Source organism: Muscardinus avellanarius (assembly GCF_963383645.1).
Source record: "Muscardinus avellanarius genome assembly, chromosome: 13".
In the NCBI taxonomy this organism is placed as follows: Eukaryota; Metazoa; Chordata; class Mammalia; order Rodentia; family Gliridae; genus Muscardinus; species Muscardinus avellanarius.
The window spans coordinates 34,820,473-34,840,670 of NC_137799.1; the positions used below are offsets into that span (position 1 = coordinate 34,820,473).

Consider the following 20,198-nt stretch of genomic DNA (forward strand, 5'->3'; position numbering starts at 1 on the left):
CGCTTCTTGATCATCTACCCTAGGATTCCTGAATATGACCTCTATAATATGACCAAGAAAGTAGTAAATACAGTTGACTTCAGATTGAAGTAGGGAGTAGGGATTGGGAGCAGATAGATCAGTGAAGAAATAGATTCCAGTAATGCTGTTAGAAGACCAGACATACTAAAAGAAATGGTTTGGAGCCGGGCGTGGTGGCGCACGCTTGTAATCCCCGTGCTTGGAAGGCTGAGACAGGAGGATCGTGCGGGTTCAAAGCCAGCCTCAGCTACTTAGTGAGGCTCTCAGCAACTTAGTGAGACCCTGTTTCCAAATAATATATGTGTGTGTGTGTGTGTGTGTGTGTGTGTGTGTGTGTGTGTGTGTGTGTGTCTGGGAGTATAGCCCGGAGGTAGAAAGCCTCGGGTTCTACCCCCAGGACCACTGAAAATAAAAATAAAAAATAAAGAAATGGTTTGTTATTCTTGCTAAACCATCGTAAGAGCCTTACAAATACAGTATTATAACACTCAGTACTTAGAGCCTCTTCCCCATTTTGGACTTAGAATGCTTAACTATTTTTGTAAATTTTATATTTGCTTTTTTTGCATATCTGAATTCTTTTTTTACATTTTCAGGTATTTGTATAATCTGAGAATTTTACTATTTCTACTTTGTAATTTCTGTAACAAGTCATTTCTATGTCCCTGCTTTAGTGAACAGCACTAAATCTTCATTTTGATGTGTTATGATTTACATCATGTCTCTTATTATAACCAAACACTTCCTATTTTATATACCTAGAACTTAAACCTATTTTACCCAAAGAACCTCCATTGATGAAAGAAAAATTAAAACAATAGAGAGTCAGGTTCAGAGTCAAGACTTTGCAGCCGGGCGTGGTGGCGCACGCTTGTAATCCCCGCGCTTGGGAGGCTGAGACAGGAGGATCGCGCAGGTTCGAAGCCAGCCGTGCGCGCTGGCTTAGGAGACCCTGTTTCCAAATAAAAAATGTAAAAATAGGTCTGGGAGTGTAGCCCAGAAGTAGAAGGGCTTCCAGGAACCCCAGTACCACCAAAAAAAAAAAAAAAGAATTTGCTTTAGGAATCTGATGTCGTGCTTCTTCCTTGAAAAAATGAATACAGGTTTTCCTTTGGTGATTAAGCAACTATAAAAGGAGCAAACTTATTATTGGCAGTAACCCAAAGTGACTTTTTCCATAAAAAAGCCTTTTTAGTATTTTATCAGATTGGAAAGAAATACTATTATTGTAGTATCCTTGATTTGTTTCAGCTTTTCTATTAGACAGTGAATTCCTGGTATTTGATTTATTCATCTTTGTGTACTAATACCTAACGGGCACCAAATATGATAAGTGTTTAATAGTAATAAAATTTCAGCTTAATCCAAATATGTGTCTCATTTAAAAAAAATTAAAAATGTACTTGGGAAGTGGAACATTCCAAAGTCAATTGTAAATTAGTAGACATGTTGCTTTCTGTATTAATGATAAGGTACTAATACATATAGTACACAGTATGTGCACCATGTGTCCGTGTTCACCATAGGGGATATTAAAGTGGGAACTGTCAGACCTGCTCTTGACTTCGTGGTGAGGAGAGAAAAGACAGGTTATGCTGCCTTTTCTTTAGAATTCTTTTTTATTTTATTTTTTTTATTGGTGTATTATATTCATACAACATATTGGGGTAAAGAACTTGTGTGTACATACATGTACACATCACTGATTTAACCCCTACCCAATTCCCACCCCATTCCCTCCCCATCCCTCCTTCCCTTACTTGGTTTAGTGGTTGACTTCGATATGTTTAAGTACATTGTGTGTTTTAGAGATTTTCCTCTTTCCCCCTCCTTTCTCCTCCTTTAGGTTGTCTTTTTTGCTCCTCTATAGGATTTCCTTTTTCATCTAGAGTTCCTCCTATGACCCATTTCTCCCTAACTCTCACATATTAGGGAAAGCATCTTAGAAGTCACTGTAACAATTTTACCATGTATTTTTGTCTATTATTTGTAAACAAGTAAAATACTACAAAAATTAGTTTCAGTTTTGTATGCATTTTTCCTCATTTCATCTAAGATTTAGTAATTTCTGGCATCCAGGTAATTAATAAAAATGAGCTATATCAAGCTAGCCATGGTGGTGCATGTTTGTAATCCCAGTACTTGGGAGCCTGAGTGAGACAGAAGGATCGAAGGTTTGCGGCCTTAGTGAACTACTTAGTGAGACCCTTTGCAACTTTAATGAGACCCTGTTTCAAAATAAAAAATAAAATAGAGCTGAAGGTGTAGCTCAGAGGTAGAATCCCCCTGGGATTCATCTCTAGTATATATATATCTCCAGTGTATGTACACACACACACACATATATATATACACATATACATATACATGTATATGAGCTATATATACAGAGGAGGTACCTTTCATTTTCTTAGCAATCTTTTGCAAGACTGAAGGGCTTGGATATTGGATGTTGTGGTCCATCTACAGGATATTCTAGGAAGCACCTGGGTGCTAGTTAATTTGCTTCTTTTTTTTTTTTTTTTTTTAACTGGGGGTGGAACTCAGAGGCTTTCTACCTCCAGGCTCTACTCCCAGACCTTTTTTATATTTTATTTGGAAACAGGGTCTCACTAAGTTGCTGAGAACCTCACTACGTAGCTGAGGCTGGCTTTGAACCCGTGCGATCCTCCTGTCTCAGCCTCCCAAGCGCGGGGATTACAAGCGTGCGCCACCATGCCCAGTAATTTGCTTCTTTTCACCACACACCGGCAGCTTGCACAGGCCCACACTTAATGGCCCTGTGGCAGCCCAGCCCTGGAGAACTTGAGAAGTGAGGAAAGCAGGACTTCAAACTAACTCTTCCTCTGACACACTTGCATGTCTTATTTCCTTAAGAAAATATAATGGTACAAAAATGTTTTATTCTTTCTTTTGTAGCAAGTCCAAGATGTTGCAAGCAGCCCACCCGAGAGCTCCTTCCAGAAACTAGCACCCAGCGAATATAGGTACACTTTATTGCGGGATCGAGATGAGCTTTAAAAACTTGAAAAACAATTTGCAAGCCTTTCAACAGCAACATCAACTTACGTGGTGGAAATAGTAAACCTATATTTTCATAATTCTATGTGTATTTTTATTTTGAATAAACTGAAAGAAGTTTTGGGTTTTTAATTTTTTTCCTCCCCCTGACTCAAAATGCATTGTCATTTAATATAGCCTCTTTTAAAAAAAAATCTGCTAGGGTTAAAAAAATAAAACCAGAGGCCTATCTTCGCTTTAATTTTGTCCTGTTAAATTTTTATAAATCAAGTGAAAGGTGACATCACCAGAAACATACCATGACCTTGCGCTCCTAGGTAGGGAGGACTTGGGGATGTTCCTGTGCCATATGTGCTTTCCTTTCTTTTCTTTTCATATCAATTCTGTTGGTAATTTCATTATCACATTTCTGAAAGCTAAGGGGGTATATTTTCTGGATACTTGAGAGGGGAATAAATTACAATTTCACACTGTGTACCTGGCGTCACTGATTGGTTGGATATTGCTTATGAAAATTCCGTAGCGTTATTTTTTGGATTCTTAATGTATAACTTATAAACATACTATGAAGAGGAGGAGAACCATAAGCCAGAACATTTGGCAGAAATTGTCCTTATGAATTAAGAAAAAGAAAATGGAAGTATTATTAAATTTATATGTGTTTGTCTAAGAACGTAGCATATGGATGGCATTTAAAACTGAACGAATTACACCTAAATCTGGGAAAGGGAGATACTATTGGAGCAGGTCACTAGTTCTGAGTAGCTGGTATTAAGGCTCCTCCTATCATGAGATTTCAGTTTCCAAAGAGGAAACCAGAGAAATTGTATTTCAATAATTCTAAACCTCCTTTCTTGTAGAGTTTTGTTGTACCTGTATAGATCAAAAGCAAAGACAATAAGGAACATACATTTGATCTTTTTTCCCATTACAAAATCATTGGAGGACCCTCCCCTCCTTAGGTTCTCTGCTTTCCCAGGCCCACAGTGTGCAGTCAGATGATCCCTGGGCCAGGCCTCTCAGTACTGCCAGGGCGAAACCAGAGGATGAGGACCCTCGGTATGACATCAGGAATCCCAATGCCAGAGGACAGACAGGTTTAAAATTGGCTTTCCTCTGGGCCTGGGTTGGTGCTATAGGCCAAGGGTCATTTTATACTTGGATATGAATCAGTCCCAGTTTGGGGAGATTATTTTTAAGCTTAAACGGTTGACATGTGCCATTATATGTAGTGTGTAATATATGTAACACCTCCAATCCTTTTAAAATAAAATGAATATTTATAATGTATATTTAATAATTGTTATTTTTAAAATCAGCCTAGAATTCTTAGTTATGCATGACTTACCCATAATTTTCATAGTTTTGTTCAGGATAATATATGTTAATAAAGTGTTAAGGGGCATGTTTAGAGTACTTTATCGGATTGTGGCGAGAAAAGTAGGGTGGGACTTCAGTTCTCTGTGTTGCTTTTCATCAATAACTTGGATAAAGTCAGAGTTGTAGTCTTCAGGTCAGAGGATTAGCCAGATCTGAGATGGTCAGAGTGAATATTCACAAATATTCAGCAAGCTAACACGCAAGACCAAAAGCAGCACCTGCAATTAACCAGAATACACTTGTAATCCTGTAATTAGGTTTGAAAAACTAAGTACACAAAGGATACCACTCAAGTACTGTATTGCAGAGAGCTGTCTTGAGATAGTTATGAAGATAACGTCAAGGAGCCTGTGTTCACTGCTCTTGGATGATGGAGCGGCTGTTTAGAAGTGGGCACACTTGAGGATGCATTGCTCAGCCTTGACTGCTGCGACTTGGGCTCTAGCCCTGCCACGGCCACGGCCTTCTGCAGGTCACGCCGCCGCCATCGAGCGCAGGACGCTGAGTTTTACGTCTGCATCTCTGGAGCCTAGCGTCATAGACACTTAGTAGTTGTCATTAAATGCTTTTTGAATAAATGAGAAGCAAAGTGACCTTAGGCAATTTATTTTTTTTTTTTCTGTGTTCCTGGGGATTGAGCCCAGGGGCATTCTACCTCCAAACTACACCCCAGCCCTATATTGTTTTTTAAGCAGGGTCTCACCAGGTTGATAAGAGTATCACTACTTGCTGAGGCTGTCCTCGAGCCTGCGATCCTCCTGTCTCAGCCTCCCAAGTACTGGGATTCCAGATGTACACCACTACACCCAGCTTGGGTAATTTTTGTAGCTAGAGGGTGGCCATTACTCCTCAGGACTTAGTGCCCAGATTTATAAAAGCTCATTAACAAGCTCCAGTGAGTCCTATGAAAGGACAGCTTAGGGTAATAATGAGTTTTGAAACATGAGGATTACAGTCTTGTCGCAAGATGGACGTATGGTATGAACAGTAACTAGCATGTTAAAGGTATAAAGACTGAAGAAAATGGGGAGTGCTGAGTTCCAAAGATTGACTGAGGTGATCATTTAAGCTGAGTTCTTAGAAGACGAATAGGTGTTCTTCAAGAGGTTGGGGTCTGGGTGGATAGAATAACAAGAGCAACAGCCAAGTACATCAGAGAAGATAAGCTCTTAAAGGAGCGCACTGGAGGCTGGGAGGACATGAGAAAGGAGGCTGGAGAAAGAAGAGCTACCACACAAGGCCCATGTGCCAAACGAGGGTTTGTACTGTAGATGTGGGCAGTGGAGAGCTGTTAACAGGTCGTAGGAAGGAAGTGTGTTTGTATTTAGGTTTGTAAAAGAATACCATGGAAGAAGGTCTTATGGTTGAGATATCTGTGAACCTCGAAGGAGAGGATGTTAGAGTAGACATTGCCTCAGTTTACCTGATACATGCTTGGCCTCAGGCTCCTTAGCTGTGGCCAGAGGAGGCCAGACTGGATGGAAGGGCACAGCTGGGTAGGGAAAACCAAAGCCAGACGTCGGCCTTTCTGCTGCTCTGCTGGCTCCTTTTTCCAATTTTTAAAAAATTGTTCCAGTCACAAGAGGGACCATAAAAAGATGGAAACTTTCTTTAGATGACATTCTTAAAAAAAAAAAAAAAAACCTTTTTAAGTTAAATGAACCTGGAAGGGAAGCTAGAGAGTAGGCATCTAAATGTAGCGAGCTCTCAGATGAAACCAGCTTGTCAGAGATGGCATGCAGAAGGGGACGCTGGCAGGTAAACACTAGGAGAGGAAGGTGACGTAGGAAACGTTTGAAATGCTGACGCTCAGGATGAGCCTGAAACTTACAGAAAATGCTAAGGTTGCCAAGGATTTCTTCTTTTTTTTAAACCTGAGTCAAGGCAAAAAAGAATAGATAAAATAGTGTGATGGATTGACACTCAGGAGAGCAGAATGACTCAAATTTTAACGTAATAGACATAGTCTGGTTGGGCAAAATAAAGTGACATAGAATAGCAAAAATGAGAAAAAAAATCTTGCCATCTTAAAGGAGTTCAAGTCTGTTAGGCCCACACTTGTGTATCCCAAAGAGCTGCTGGGTGTTGCAAGTGCTTTTTGTAACAACTATTGATAATTTTTGAGAAACCATGTACAGTGCAAGGTGACAGAAGACTGGAAATGGGCACATGGTATTCTAGTTTCAAAATCATTTTAGTTGATGACTTGAGCTATTTCTCTGAAATATAACCTCATGAATCAAACTGGAATGCTAGTGGTCTGTATTTGGGGAAAAGATTTAAATAGGTATAGAGAACAAAAGAGTTATCCATTTCTAAACCCAATATTTAAAAACCCTAAAGACAGCAAGTTGTTTCAGGACTTAAGTTGTTTAATGTGACTACCACTGATTTGTGTGTTTATTAAACAGGTTGAATAGGACCTCTGCTTAGCAACTGTTTTTTAGCTGTGTTTGAATTTTTGTATGTATTTCCAAGTAATAAAATTATATTTATAAAATATTTCTACATTTGAGATTTTTTACTAATTCCCTGTGATAATATCATACCATGAACATTTCACTCAGAATCTAGATGACCAGGGGCACCGACTTTTCTGGGTTTAAGATTATTTTCGAGATCATTTGATTATACTTGATTCAAGATGGGGGGGCTATATGAATACAGGTGCTGATAACTCAAACCCAGTCTTTTGTTGCAGCGTTAAAGTTCCCTCTTGAACACACCAGGGAAAGGCTGGCCTGCCCGCAGACAGTAGGGTTTGGACTCTGGAAAAGGAAAAACTTAAAAATGACTTCTCTCGACAACTCCTCCCTTCCCCCAACCTTGCCCAGAAATTCCTTCTCTTTGTCCTTCAGTCACTCGCTGGTCTCACCGCCCTCTTTTGTATGTTAGAGAATTCCGAGTTGGAAGTACATGTATCCCTTGTCCTCACCAGGTAAATGTAGGCGGTAAGGAAAGCAGGGACTCCATCTTTGTATTCTCAGCAACAGGGTACACTGAAAGTACCCAGGAAATCTCAGATGAGAAAAAAAAAGTGAACGAGTGAATAAAGGACAAGAGCTTAGCACCCTAACGCAATTATCTGCAGATCTCAGTGATCTGATGGCTTTGTCAGTCACAGACGTGTGTGGATGACTCCAGTCACCTTCAGTCCTATGACCTAAACTGGCTTTGGGGTCCAAATAATTTTATTTTTTTTAGTCCTGGGGATTGAACCCAGGGGCATTCTACCTCTAAACTATACTCCCAGCCCTGGTTTTTTGTTTTTGTTTGTTTGTTTTTTGGTGGTATTGGGGATTGAACCCTGGGGGCATTCTACCTCTGAGCTACACCCCCTGCCCTATTTTTTATTCTTTATTTTGAAACAGAGTCACTTAGTTGCAGAGGGCATCACTAAGTAGTTGAGGCTGTCCACGAACCGCAATCTCTGGTCTCAGCCACCACGTCCTTATAATGCTGGGATTATAAGCGTGCGCCACCACGTCCGGCTCCCCAGCCCTATTTTTTATTCTTTATTTTGAAACAGGGTCTCACTATGCCAGGCGTGGTGGCGCACGCTTGTAATCCCCGCGATTGGGAGGTGGAGACAGGAGGATCGCGCAGGTTCGAAGTCAGCCTCGCTGGCTTAAGAGACTCTGTTTCCAAATAAAAATAATATAAAATAGGTCTGGGAGTGTAGCCCGGAGGTAGAACCCCAGTACCACAAATAAATAAATAAACAAACAAACAAACGAAACGAAATGGTCTAAATGAGTTGCAAAGGGCCTCACTCAGTAGTAGTTGAGGCTGCCCATGATCCTCTTGTCTCAGCCCCTCAAATGCTGGAATTACAAGCATGTACCACCATGCCCAGCTCTTCCCCAGCCCTTTTCTTATTCTTTATTTTGAAACAGGGTCTCACTAAAGTTGTGGAGGGCCTCACTAAGTAGCTGAGGCTGGCTGTGAACCTGCAATCTTCCTGTCTCAGCCTCCCAAGTACTGGGATTATAAGTGCCACCACACCCAGCTCCAAGAGTTTTTAATCTAGAATAAAATGTAGCTGTCCACACTATCAGAAGGATGTTCAGGTGCCTTCTTGGGTAACAGAGTCCTGCAGAGGTGCTAGAAAAGTCCTCATGGGCTCCTCACATTTTCTCTAAGGTAGACCTGAGACCTGGTTATTCATTCATCCTCATGGAAGGACTGCAGTGAGTTGACACATGTGTGGTTTAGACAACACACACTCTAATCATGAATTACTGTTGCCCAGCTGAAGCCTCAACAGTTAAGATTGCACTGGGAGTTGAGTGAAGGAGCAAAATGGATGAGTAAAAGTGATTATAATAGTGTCATAAACACTGTGAGGTGAGTTGGCACGCTCAGCCACGTTTCCCCGTGGGAAACGGGAGCCTTCCTATAGGATGTGGTTTCTTGATTAGGAACAGAAGAACTACACTTTCCTACCTACATCTGGACAAAGACGATCCTATCAATGGAGGCCGTTGTTTTTCTATTTCCTCCTGTGATAAAAAATATTGTTAGGTATTGTTGACTACTCAGTCCCATTTTACCACTCAAACAAAAGACCTGCCTAATCTGTGATGTATCCTGTGTATTTTTCTGAGGCGGAGGGAGAACTTGGGATTGAACCCAGAGTAATTCTACTTCCAATCTCCATCCCCAGCCCTTTTTGTTTATTTTTTATTTATTTATTTATTTATTTATTTTTTGTGGTACTGGGGGTGGAACCCAGAGGCTTTCTACCTCCAGGCTATACTCCCAGACCTTTTTTATATTTTTATTTGGAAACAGGGTCTCATTAAGTTGCTGGAAGCCTCACTGAGTAGCTGAGGCTGGCTTCAAACCCATGCGATCCTCCTGTTTCAGCCTCCTAAGCCCGGGGATTACAAGCGTGCGCCACCACGCCCGGGTTTGTTTTTTTATTTTTGAAACAGGGCTTCCGTAAGTTGCTGACGCTGGCCTCAAACCTGCAACCCTCCTGTCTCAGCTCCCAAATACCGCGATTACGGCGTGTACCCACACTTGGCTGTGTCCTATGTATTTTCAGTTGTGAGGAAGGAGCAGCCTGCCCACCATCTTGGTGCCTGGGTAAACTTGCCTAGATAGGGCTAGCTCAGTCTTGGAAGCCAGATACTTAGTTTTCTTGTCCTAACCACCGCCCTGGAAAGGGTATCAGGCATGGCACCCCTGGCTACATATTCAGTGGGGAAAACAGAAGAGGGTATCTGTTCCAAGAGGAGCACAGCTTTCTTTTTAATTTTTTTGTTGGTGCATTGTAGTCATACATCTCAATGGGATAAAAGATGGTGGAGACATACATGCACACAGCGCCCAATTAGCCCTTACACAATTCCTACCTATTCCCTCCCCGTCCCTCCTTCCCATGCTTGGCTTCATGATTGACTTTAATATGTTTAAGTAAATCATGTCCTTTAGTTTCCCTCTTCCACCCTCACTCCCCTCAGTTAGGCTGCCTTATTTGCTCCTCTGTAGGATCTCCTTCATCTAGAGTTCCTCTTGTTACCCATTTCTCCCTAGCTTTTGCTTATTAGGGAAAGCATTCGATTTCTTACTGTTTTGTGACTGACTAATCTCAGCATAATATTCTCCAGTTCCATCCATTTCCCTGTAAATGACATAATTTTGTTCTTCTTTATGACCAAGTAAAATTCCATTGTGTATGTATCCCACAGTTTTGTAATCCATTCATTTGTTGGTTACATCTTGGCTGGTTCCATAGTTTGGCTATGGTGAATTGTGCAGCTATGAACATAGATACAAATGCATTAGTTTGGTAGTTTGGTTTATTTTCTTTTGGGTAGATAACCAGAAGTGATATTGCTGGATCAAATGGTAAGTTTGTTCCCATTCTTCTGAGGACCCTCCATACTGTTTTCCAAAGTGGTTGCACAAATTTGCAATCCCACCAAAAATGTTTTAGAGTTCCCACTTCTCCACATCCTCGCCAGCATTTGTTATTGTTCGTGTTTTGAATAATTGCCATTCTAGTTGGAGTTAGGTGAAATCTCAGGGTAGTTTTGATTTGAATCTGATTGGTAATGATGTTGAGCATTTTTTCATGCATTTATTGGCCATTTGAATTTCTTCCTTCATGAAGTATCTATTTAAATTCACTTGCCCATTTTTTATTATGTTTTTTTCTTAGTGCTGAGTTTCTTGAGTTCTTTGTATATTCTAAATATTAGTCCTCTATTGGAGGAGTAGCTGGCAAAAATCTTCTCCCATTCTGTTGACTCTTGGTTGAGATTCTTGATAGTTTCCTTTGCTATACAGAAGCTCTCCAGTTTCATGCAATCCCACGTATTGATTTGCCTTTCTGATTTAAAACAACAGTCCATTTCAGGAATTTTCTAGGATCCAAAGGAGAATTCTCTGTTCTACAGCTTCTAAAATCCAGCTTTACCCCTTAAATCTTAGACTTTTGCCCAAGGACAGTTCTGGCATATTTCTGAAAATTTCTCAAAATTATAGATACCACTTTAAAATCACATGCACGGTGGGATGTGGTGGCACACACTTGTCATCCCAGTATTTGGGAGGCTGAGATGTTAGGCTCACAGGTTCAAAGCCAGCCTCAGCAAATTAACAAGGGCCTCAACAACTTAGACCCTGTTTCAAAATAAAAATAAAATAGGGCTGGTGGTATAGCTCAGAGGTAGAAGGCCCTGGGTTCTATCCCCAACACAACACACACACACACACACACACACACACACATACACACACACACACACACACACTAACTACATGCACAAATTCCTGCTTGACCTTGGATGTTTTAAATTTGAGCCTAAAAATATTCTTTTAAAATATGGGTTCTTTTAAAATACCTTAGTTCCAAGGTGAGGCCAGTTTTTTAAAAATCTAAACCAGGACATTTGAGATTGAAGGGTTTAGTACAATTTCACTAGGACAACAGATATAAATGAGGGCTATTCTAGACAAACTGGGATGTATGATCACCCCACTTCTAACACTTGTTACATATTTTCATGTTTGGTTATCATTCCTAATAAAGATGAAAAAGATTTACTTTGTACCAAGCATCTGTAATCATTATACCCCCTTGGCAATAACACTTTCTAAGAAATCATTTCAAGAATTCTTAGAGCCGGCCGTGGTGGCACAGGCTTGTAATCCTAGCATTCAGGAGGCTGAGATGGGGGAGGATAGCGGTTCATGAACAGCCTCAACTACTTAATGAGGCCCTCCGCAACTTAGACCCTGTTTCAAAATAAAGAATAAGCCAGGCATAGTGGCCCATGCTTGTAATCCCAGCATTCAGGAGGCTGAGACCAGAGGATCGTGGTTCATGGACAGCCTCAGTTACTTAGTGAGGACCTCCACAACTTAGACCCTGTTTCAAAATAAAAAATAGGGCAGGGGGTGTAGCTCGGAGGTCAGATGCCCCTGGGTTCCATCCCCAGACCCGCAAAATAAATAAATAAATAAATAAATAAATAAATAAATAAATAAATAAGGCAGGGGGTGTAGCTTGGAGGTCAAATGCCCCTGGGTTACATCCCCAGACCTGCAAAATAAAAAATAAAAATAAATAAATAAATAAATAAATAAATAAATTCTTAGTATTTTTCACAAGCTTCTGCTGATTTTAGATGTCTTCCTACCACTCTATAGGTATATGATGCTTCTTTTCTTATTAATATACACTTCCTTTAAACTCTGGGGAAAATAATAGTAACATACAACAATAGCAGTCACCACTCATATTTGTACACTTAGTATGAGTCAGACAACTATTCTGGGCATTTAATGTATGTTAATTCTTTTAACCCTCAATACCACTCTGTACTTTAGGCTAGGTATAAGGGGGGTAATGTCCTGAGTTGGTGGTCCCCACTCTACCCAGATGAGTGGCAGCAGTGTGTGTGTGTGTGTGTGTGTGTGTGTGTGTGTGTGTGTGTAGTACTGGAGATTGAACCCAGGAGCATTCTCCTTCTAAGATATACCCCAGCCCTATTTTATTTTGAAACAGAGTCTCATTAAGTTGCAGAGAGCCTTGCTAAATTGCCCAGGCTGGATGTAAACCCAATCTTCCTGTCTCAGCCTCCCAAGTACTGGGATTACAGGTGTTTCCCACCACGTCCAGTGGCAGCAATCTTTGATGACCACTAAAACTTAGAGAGAAAGGGAACACAGAGGGTGATCAGTAAGTGCCAAACACTATTTCTTTTTATTCCTATCAACTGAGAAACTATTTTGGTGGAAATAAGCTTTGAACCTTGGTATTAGAAACCTGTATTCAAACCTGGTCAAATACAGACCTCTTAACTTCAGCCCTGCCTTTGCCTGATTCCAATCACTGCTTGCCTGACAGAGCTCTTATATGCCTGCAGCTACACCCCTTTTCAGTATTTGTCCAAACTTTTTTTTTTTTTTTTTTTTTTTGGCACTGGGGATTGAGTCCACGGCACTCCCAAATACACTCCCAGCCCTATTTTATGTTTATTTTGAAAGAGAGCCTCACTATGTTGCTGAAAGTCTTACTGGCTAAGGATGTCTGCAAACCTGTGATCCTCCTGTCTCAGCCTCCCAAGTCCTGAGATTACAAGTGTGAACCACCACATCCTACTTGAGTCCCTACTTTTCTAACCCCATTAATCTATGGTAAGACAGTAGATAGATCAATTCAGTTTTTCTTCCACAGTACTTTTTCAGTGTTTCAGGCCCTATCGCCTCTCGAGATCTTCTAAGTCATAATATATATATATATATATATATATATATATATATATATATATATATATATTTTTTTTTTTTGGTGGTACCTGGTGTTCCTGGAAGCCCTTCTACCTCCAGGCTACACTCGCAGACCTATTTATATATATATTTTTTATTTGGAAACAGGGTCTCTTAAGCCAGCGCAGCTGGCTTCGAACCTATGTGATCCCCCAGTCTCCACCTCCCAAGTGCGGGGATTACAAGCATGCACCACCATGCCTGACCTAAGTCATATCTTGTAATCAGAAATAAGAGAAATGTCTTTTCATCCAAATTCTAATAATCTCAGCTCATGTTTTCCAGGTTCATTCTGTTGCATCTTTTATTTCCATTAATGTGCAAAATGAGTAACAAAAATTTGATGTCTTAACTATTACACATTTTAATCCATGTCCCCCAAATAGGGCAGGACTCACACGCTTTTGACTGTCACTCAACATCTGAGAACCCCTAATGGGTAGTTTCTTTGTATTTTCCTGTTGCTGTATTTTATGTTATAGAATACTCCAAAAAGCAGATGCTACCATTCGTGGCCTAAAACAAGCTTACAGTCTAGTTAGGAAGCTCGTGCCACCACCAAGGGAAAAAATCTTAACCCTGCAGAATTAACTGCAGTGAAAATGGGAGCCACTGAATTGCAGTGGTCAAGAAATATGCATGTACAGATGGCAAGCTGGGCTATGATGGTCTTGGACACTAAAAGGTAAATTTCATGACTCTTCCCAATGGGCTTCCAATAAATATTTATCGTATCAGGAGTAGACAGAAAATAGGTATTCAATGTTAAACCAGAAGTCACAGAGGCAATAGGGTGCAAATTATTTCTTACAGGTGGAAAAGACAAATATGCCATTTGGACGAAGAAGCCCAGCAAATGTGGCTTCTTGTTTCCCTGGCAACAAAGGGAAAAAAAACAGGCACTCAGAGGGTTGTAACAGCCTTAACACAAAACGACATCAGCTCCTTTACACAAAGAATGACTAAAAATTCGTGGTACCCAGGTTCAGCCTCTAAGCTACATCCCTAGCCTTTTTTATTTTTTTATTTTGAAACCATTTCCTGCTAAATTGAGGGCCAGCCTTGAACCTGCAGTCCTCCTGTCTCAGCCTCCCAAGTGGGATTATGGGTACATGCCACCATCTTTACCAAATGTTAAACAGATATAACCACTCTAGCCCGTATTTCCATCTAACAAACTCCATCATTCAGCTGTGTTTAATTCTTTGGTTTTCTCCTATTACTATTCTGAACCGTGTGTGCGTTTTAATTCTTGTCCTACTTGAAGCCCCTCTTCAGTCAGGCACGCGCGTCTTAAGCTACTGCTCAAATACCGCATGCTCTACACAGCCTTCCCCTTGTTTTCCTCGCTGCTGGTCCCTTTGTGGACTTGTATCGCTTTGTTCATTCCTGTTTTAGGGTACTTAGTGTCCTGCTGTGACTTACTCTTTAGGTAACCTGAATGGCTGATCAGGATTGAGTCTACAGATCTGATACTTTCTATAAACGGCCCAGCACTCAACACACAACCGGAATTCAGTTAGATGTTCAGAGTGAATTTTATTGCAACTTTCCTCACTCAAACACCACTCAGCAACATAATAAACAACAAATGAATTCAGTTGAGTTTGCAAACATTTCCCAACATTGGCCTTTGCTTGTGCTAACACAGAAGGTTTAACAACACAATGGAAAACAACTTTAGGGGGGTTAATTAATAAAACCCACATAAACATCTTAGTAATTAACCTTAAAACAAGAAAACCTCTGATACTTGAGGATTGTATGACAAGTGTAGGACTGAACGTCTCAAACATAAGTTCGGCTTTTCACAGGAGTCGGGCCATGGTCTCTCGAGCTGGAGGCTGGAGCACTCACGCTGCTGAGGAGTCCTCAGGCTTTGGCTATCAGATGCGCACACACCAAGACCACGCTGCTTTGAAGATTAAGAAGCTGAATGTAATTTCCTCTAGGGGAAAAAGGGTTTTTTTTTCTTTTTCTTTTCAGAACTGAAGACTGAACCCAGAGGCATTCTAGCTCCAAGCTATACCTCCAGCCCTATTTTTTATTCTTTATTTTGAAACAAGGTCTCATTAAGTTGCAGAGGGTCTTTTTATTTTATATTATTTTATTAATTTATTATTTATTTATTGTGGTACTGGGGGTGGAACCCAGGGGCTTTTCTACCTCCGGGCTATACTCCCAGACCTATTTTATACTTTATTTGGAAACAGAGTCTAGGTTGCTGAGAGCCTCACTAAGCTGCTGAGACTGGCTTTGAACCTGTGCGATCCTCCTGTCTCAGCCTCCCAAGCGCTGGGATTACAAGCGTGCGCCATCATGCACAGTGTCTTTTTAAGTAGCTGAGGTTGGCCACGAACCTTTGATCCTCCTGTCTCAGCCTCCCAAGTACTGGGATTACAAGCCTGCGCCACCACACCCAGCTTTCTTTCCTTTTTGTCTGATTGGAATGTTTAAGCCAGACTGAAAGCCCACACGCCTCAGCAGGCAACTCAGTCTGGCAGAACAAGAACTCAAATTCTTTGCGGATTTCCCTCTATACACTGTACTGTGGTTCTAATCCTGTCTCTTGCGTAAACTATCTTTGTGATCTTGAGCAAATCATTTGCCTTTGACACCACTTATGTTTTTATTTCAACTTATTAATATCGCACAGGTATACTGTCTCAATACACTAATTTCTTTGAGGATTGCAATGTAGATACTGTGTGGATCTTTTGTCAATGATTTTAATACCCAAGAAGTCTCTCTTGCAAGAAGGTCAAGTTAATAAACACAAATAGTGAGAACCACCCACTAGAAACCCAGCGTCAATAAAAACACAAGCAGAACCCGATGTTTTATATTAATCTAGGCCCGAGGAGAAGCACCCTACCTTCTACTAGACTGACTCCTGAGGAACTTCAGCTGACATTCCTAAGTACTCGAGAGCCACAGCCACACTCTACTTTGATGAGAAAACATCCCATGTCACAGGAACCTTTACCCCAGGCTTTTCCTCATCCATCCCACAAGATTCCACGTGGCAACGAAGGGCAGCTGGGGCCCTAAGACACACCTGTAAGGCCACTGGGTGAGGTGGTACATAGCTGTAATGCCGGCCACTCAGCAGCAGGAGGGTTGCATGTTTGGGGCCAGCATGGGCGACTTAGGATGGCCCAGTTTCAAAATGAAAAAAAAAAAAAGGGCTGAGGTTGTAGTTTAGTGGTAGAATGCCTCTCAGCTCAATCCCCAGCACCACCAAAACAAAACACCATAAAGTTTAGTTCCTGTACTTCCATAGGAGGAAAATCTTGCATGCTATATATTTCTATTATAGGTTTCCTCAACTTCTCATGAATGCTATTACCAGCTGGCCCTTACTCCTGTGCACGTGACTGACTGCACTTAGGGTGCCGGGTGGCCCACGGAGGGAGGCTTCTGCACGCAGGACTCTCCCTCATGGCCTGCAGTTCTGGTCTAACCCCAAAGTCCTTGCTGCAGGAACTCTGGCCGGTGAGAGGCAGCGCCAACATAATCCTTTCTGGGCATCCTTAGGTTACTGGCTCCTGTGCACGTTGGCAGGAGAGCTAAGCCAGCAGAAGAAAAGTGATAGAGAAAGGAGGAGAGGGCACAGGACCCAAGGAAGTGTAGTCTATGACCACCTGGAGATGGCTACCGGGTGCACACGCCTGTGCTCCCAGTGTTTGGGAGGCTGAGATGGGAGGATCGCAGGTTCTAAGCCAATCAGCAACCTAGTGAGACCCTCAGCGAAGGGAGAACCTACTTCAAAATAAATAAAGTAGGGCTGTGGATTCTCAGAGGTAGAGCACCCTTGGGTTCAATCCCGTTCAATTCCAGCACCAAAAAAAAAAAAAAAAAAGATCACTTTTCCTGTGTGATTTGCAAAATGTCTTTGGAGGCAATCACAAGAGAAGTTTTAAAAATGGTCTAAGTAATCTAGCATCATACAGTGAGTACATGGCTCCCAAGGATGTCATTTCAAACGATAACAATCATTTGGTTCCGTGAGTTATGGCAGATCTATCTTAAAAATCATTAGTGTTTAAAACTATATAAAAAGCACTATTTAAACAACAATTATAACCTGTGACTACAAAACTACTTGCATGGTGTGGGCACGAGAGGGAAACTCTTCATTTTGTAATCTAAGGGCTAAATTCAGCACTGTGCATGCCAGGCACAGCCACCATTAAAAACTTTGAGGCTGCTGGATACTGGGTGAAGTGGTGGAAGATTAAAAAGAAACAAGGTGCAAATGAGGGGCATGCGGAAATCTAAGCCTGCCTACGGGACACACGGGTGTCGGGGTAAGCAGGGCAGATGACTCATTCTGTACAGAGAGGCTGCACAGTAGGGCAGAAAGAGCCGTTGTCCTGGGAAAAGGGCCTAGTTACGTCCCTGCTTCACCCCTTTGGAGCTGGGTCACCTCTGCAAATTATTTCTGAGGCTCAGCTGCACACCTGTAAATGCCCAGTGAAGGGCCCGCAAACAGTCCATTCAGTGAACACCAGTTCCTCTCTGGTATAAAGTTTTCTTCAAACCCAGGATCACAATCTACTTGCAGATGATGAAATCAACTTAGTGGATTGCAACTCACATATTAAAAAAAAAAGACTGAGAAATATTAAAATGTGTTGCATAGAATGGTAAAAACAATGTTTCATTATGCTGAATTTTGATAAAAATGCATTTTTTAGAAGGTGGGTCACAGAAATTTTCAGGCTATTATATATAAAAAGAAGTCCTCAGAAGTGCTGCTGCCTTTATCCAAATGAGCCCCTATAAATTCTAAGATTTTAAAGTGTTCCTAACTTGTTGCAGTAAAAATAAGACATGAACCAGAGAGGAGATAAATTTAATCTGACACTGTGTTAAGTTCTATTTTAAGATTGGTTTTTGTGTCTTACTATTTATACTTATAAGCACTTAATCATATATAGGTGCATCATTTATATTTGATTAAATACATCTAGTAATTTTGACAAAGATTGGCTATTAGATTCTATTATGGGGGAATGAAATAAATTTTTTTTTTTGGTGGTACTTGGGGTGGAACCCAGTGGCTTTTCTACCTCCGGGCTATACTCTCAGACCTTTTTTATATTTTATTTGGAAACAGGGTCTCACTAAGTTGCTGAGAGCCTCACTAAGTAGCTGAGGCTGGATTCGAACCTGTGCGATCCTCCTGTCTCAGCCTCCCAAGCGCGGGGATTACAAGCGTGCACCACCACGCCCGGCAAGTTATGAAGCTTTTAAGCTGGGTGTGGTGGTACATGCCTTTAATCCCAGTATTTGGGAGGCTGAGACAGGCACCTCTCAGTTCTCTGCCAGCCTTAGCAATTTATAGTGAGGCCTTCTGCAACTTAGGGAGACCCTGTTACAAAATATAACACAAACAAAGAGGCTTTAAAAATGATGGTAACTTGCCTAACCTATTGGAATATTCTCCTAGCAGTCTTTATGCTAGGGGAATATTCAATTCTAATGAACAGTGAAAGTCAAAACCTCATATGAGTCCATACAATAGCGCCACACACTGGCTCAGTCAAAATGAGAAATCCCACAAAATGTGAGCTACAATATAGGCCTCCTCTCTCCTTCAGGTTCTTTTGAGTCTCCAGTGCTGCCCCTAAGATGGTGTGCTGAAAGCATGACCAGTTTGGGGTTGGCAGAGTGGAGTACTATGCAATGAAGCAAAGGGCAAAATACTGGAAATTACAGAATCAAATGACACAGCTGAATCTTGATGTAACTACATCTTCTATTTATCATCTCAGCTAACTAATCTGGGCTGGCCATAGCTGAATCATCTGCGAAAATGAGGTTAAAGAACCATAGAGAAACATCTCAGTAAGCTCTGAGCCCTGCCTGCATTTGAACAGCCTGTGTTCGATGGACAGCAAGGACCAGAAAAAAGAGACATGGTGGGGTTCCAAGCAGATTACCCCAACCTTACAGGTATCACCTCTTAGACACTGGATCAGAATATGGCACTTCCTTAGAGTTTTTCTCTTTCTTGGTAGTATATTAAAGGATTTGGTAAGCAGGTAACAATCCTTGCTACTTTTCAGTTACTTAGTAAGAAATGGTGTCTTGTCTCCCTGGAATTCATTGGTGAGATTCAAAAAGTATGAAAGAGACAGACTCAGAAGTGAGAGACAGCAATCAATAAAAATTATTAAAAGTAAACTGAGCAACAGAAGCTACGTGACAAACCATGAGCCCCTGCTGAAGACCCTGACTCCTGGGCAGAGACTACGCACACCTTTTGGGGTTCAGGGGCCCATTCCTGTCCTCAGCAGAGTCAAGAATAAGGCAAAAGGGTGGTTTCTTCTTATTTCAAGTGAGCTGAGGTACAGGGCAAGGTGCCTGCAATCTTATATTCTTTTCCTCTAGATTTGAAACCTTCCCGCGGTTTGAGATCAGCCTGGGCCATGCCCGCTGCCAGGGCCCAGCGTGGGGCTTCGCACCGCGTGCGGCCTCGAGGCAGAGGCCCGGCACCAGCAATACTGTCCAGATGTGAGGAGGTGAGCGCCATTCTCAGGAAGAAAAAGCAGCTGAGAGGTGAAGGGACGCGTGGGCGACAGCAAACCCCAAAAAGGGTGGTGGTGACAGAAGTGAGGTAGAAAGTGAGTGCTTAGCTCCCCTGAGGCCCGCTGAAGAGAAGACTGGGCAGAATCCCGAGTGGCTGGTAGGTGAATCCCCGAAATTAGGAAGTGTCCCAGGTGATGGTCCTACATCCTCCTCCCTGTTCATTTGCAGCCCAAACTGACAATATTTAGAAAATTTTCCTCTAACTTAGAAGTTATAGGAAGGGGTTAATAAGGATGAGAAACTATACAAAAAAAGGCAGATTATGAGAAAAGTCCTCGCTACCCACGGGGAGAGCTCACCCCAAACCAAAGAGCTTTTCAAATTAGAAAGGAAGGAAGGCAGAGGGCGCCATCCGGGCTGAGGCAGGCTGATGGTGAGCGTGGTGGCCGCCTGAG

The 20,198-nt window shown here is 41.6% G+C and overlaps 1 protein-coding gene across 1 annotated transcript in view; it reads left to right on the top strand.

Annotated features, from left to right (window-relative positions):
- ERP44 (endoplasmic reticulum protein 44) overlaps positions 1–3,042 on the top strand; it is a gene marked incomplete at its 3' end in the record, with an annotated part of 79,035 nt that extends 75,993 nt beyond the window's left edge. The window contains exon 12 of the mRNA XM_080708507.1: positions 2,941–3,042. Coding sequence (XP_080564633.1) covers positions 2,941–3,042 — 102 coding nt within the window. The remainder of the gene's footprint in view (positions 1–2,940) is intronic.
- Positions 3,043–20,198: the final 17,156 nt, after the last annotated feature.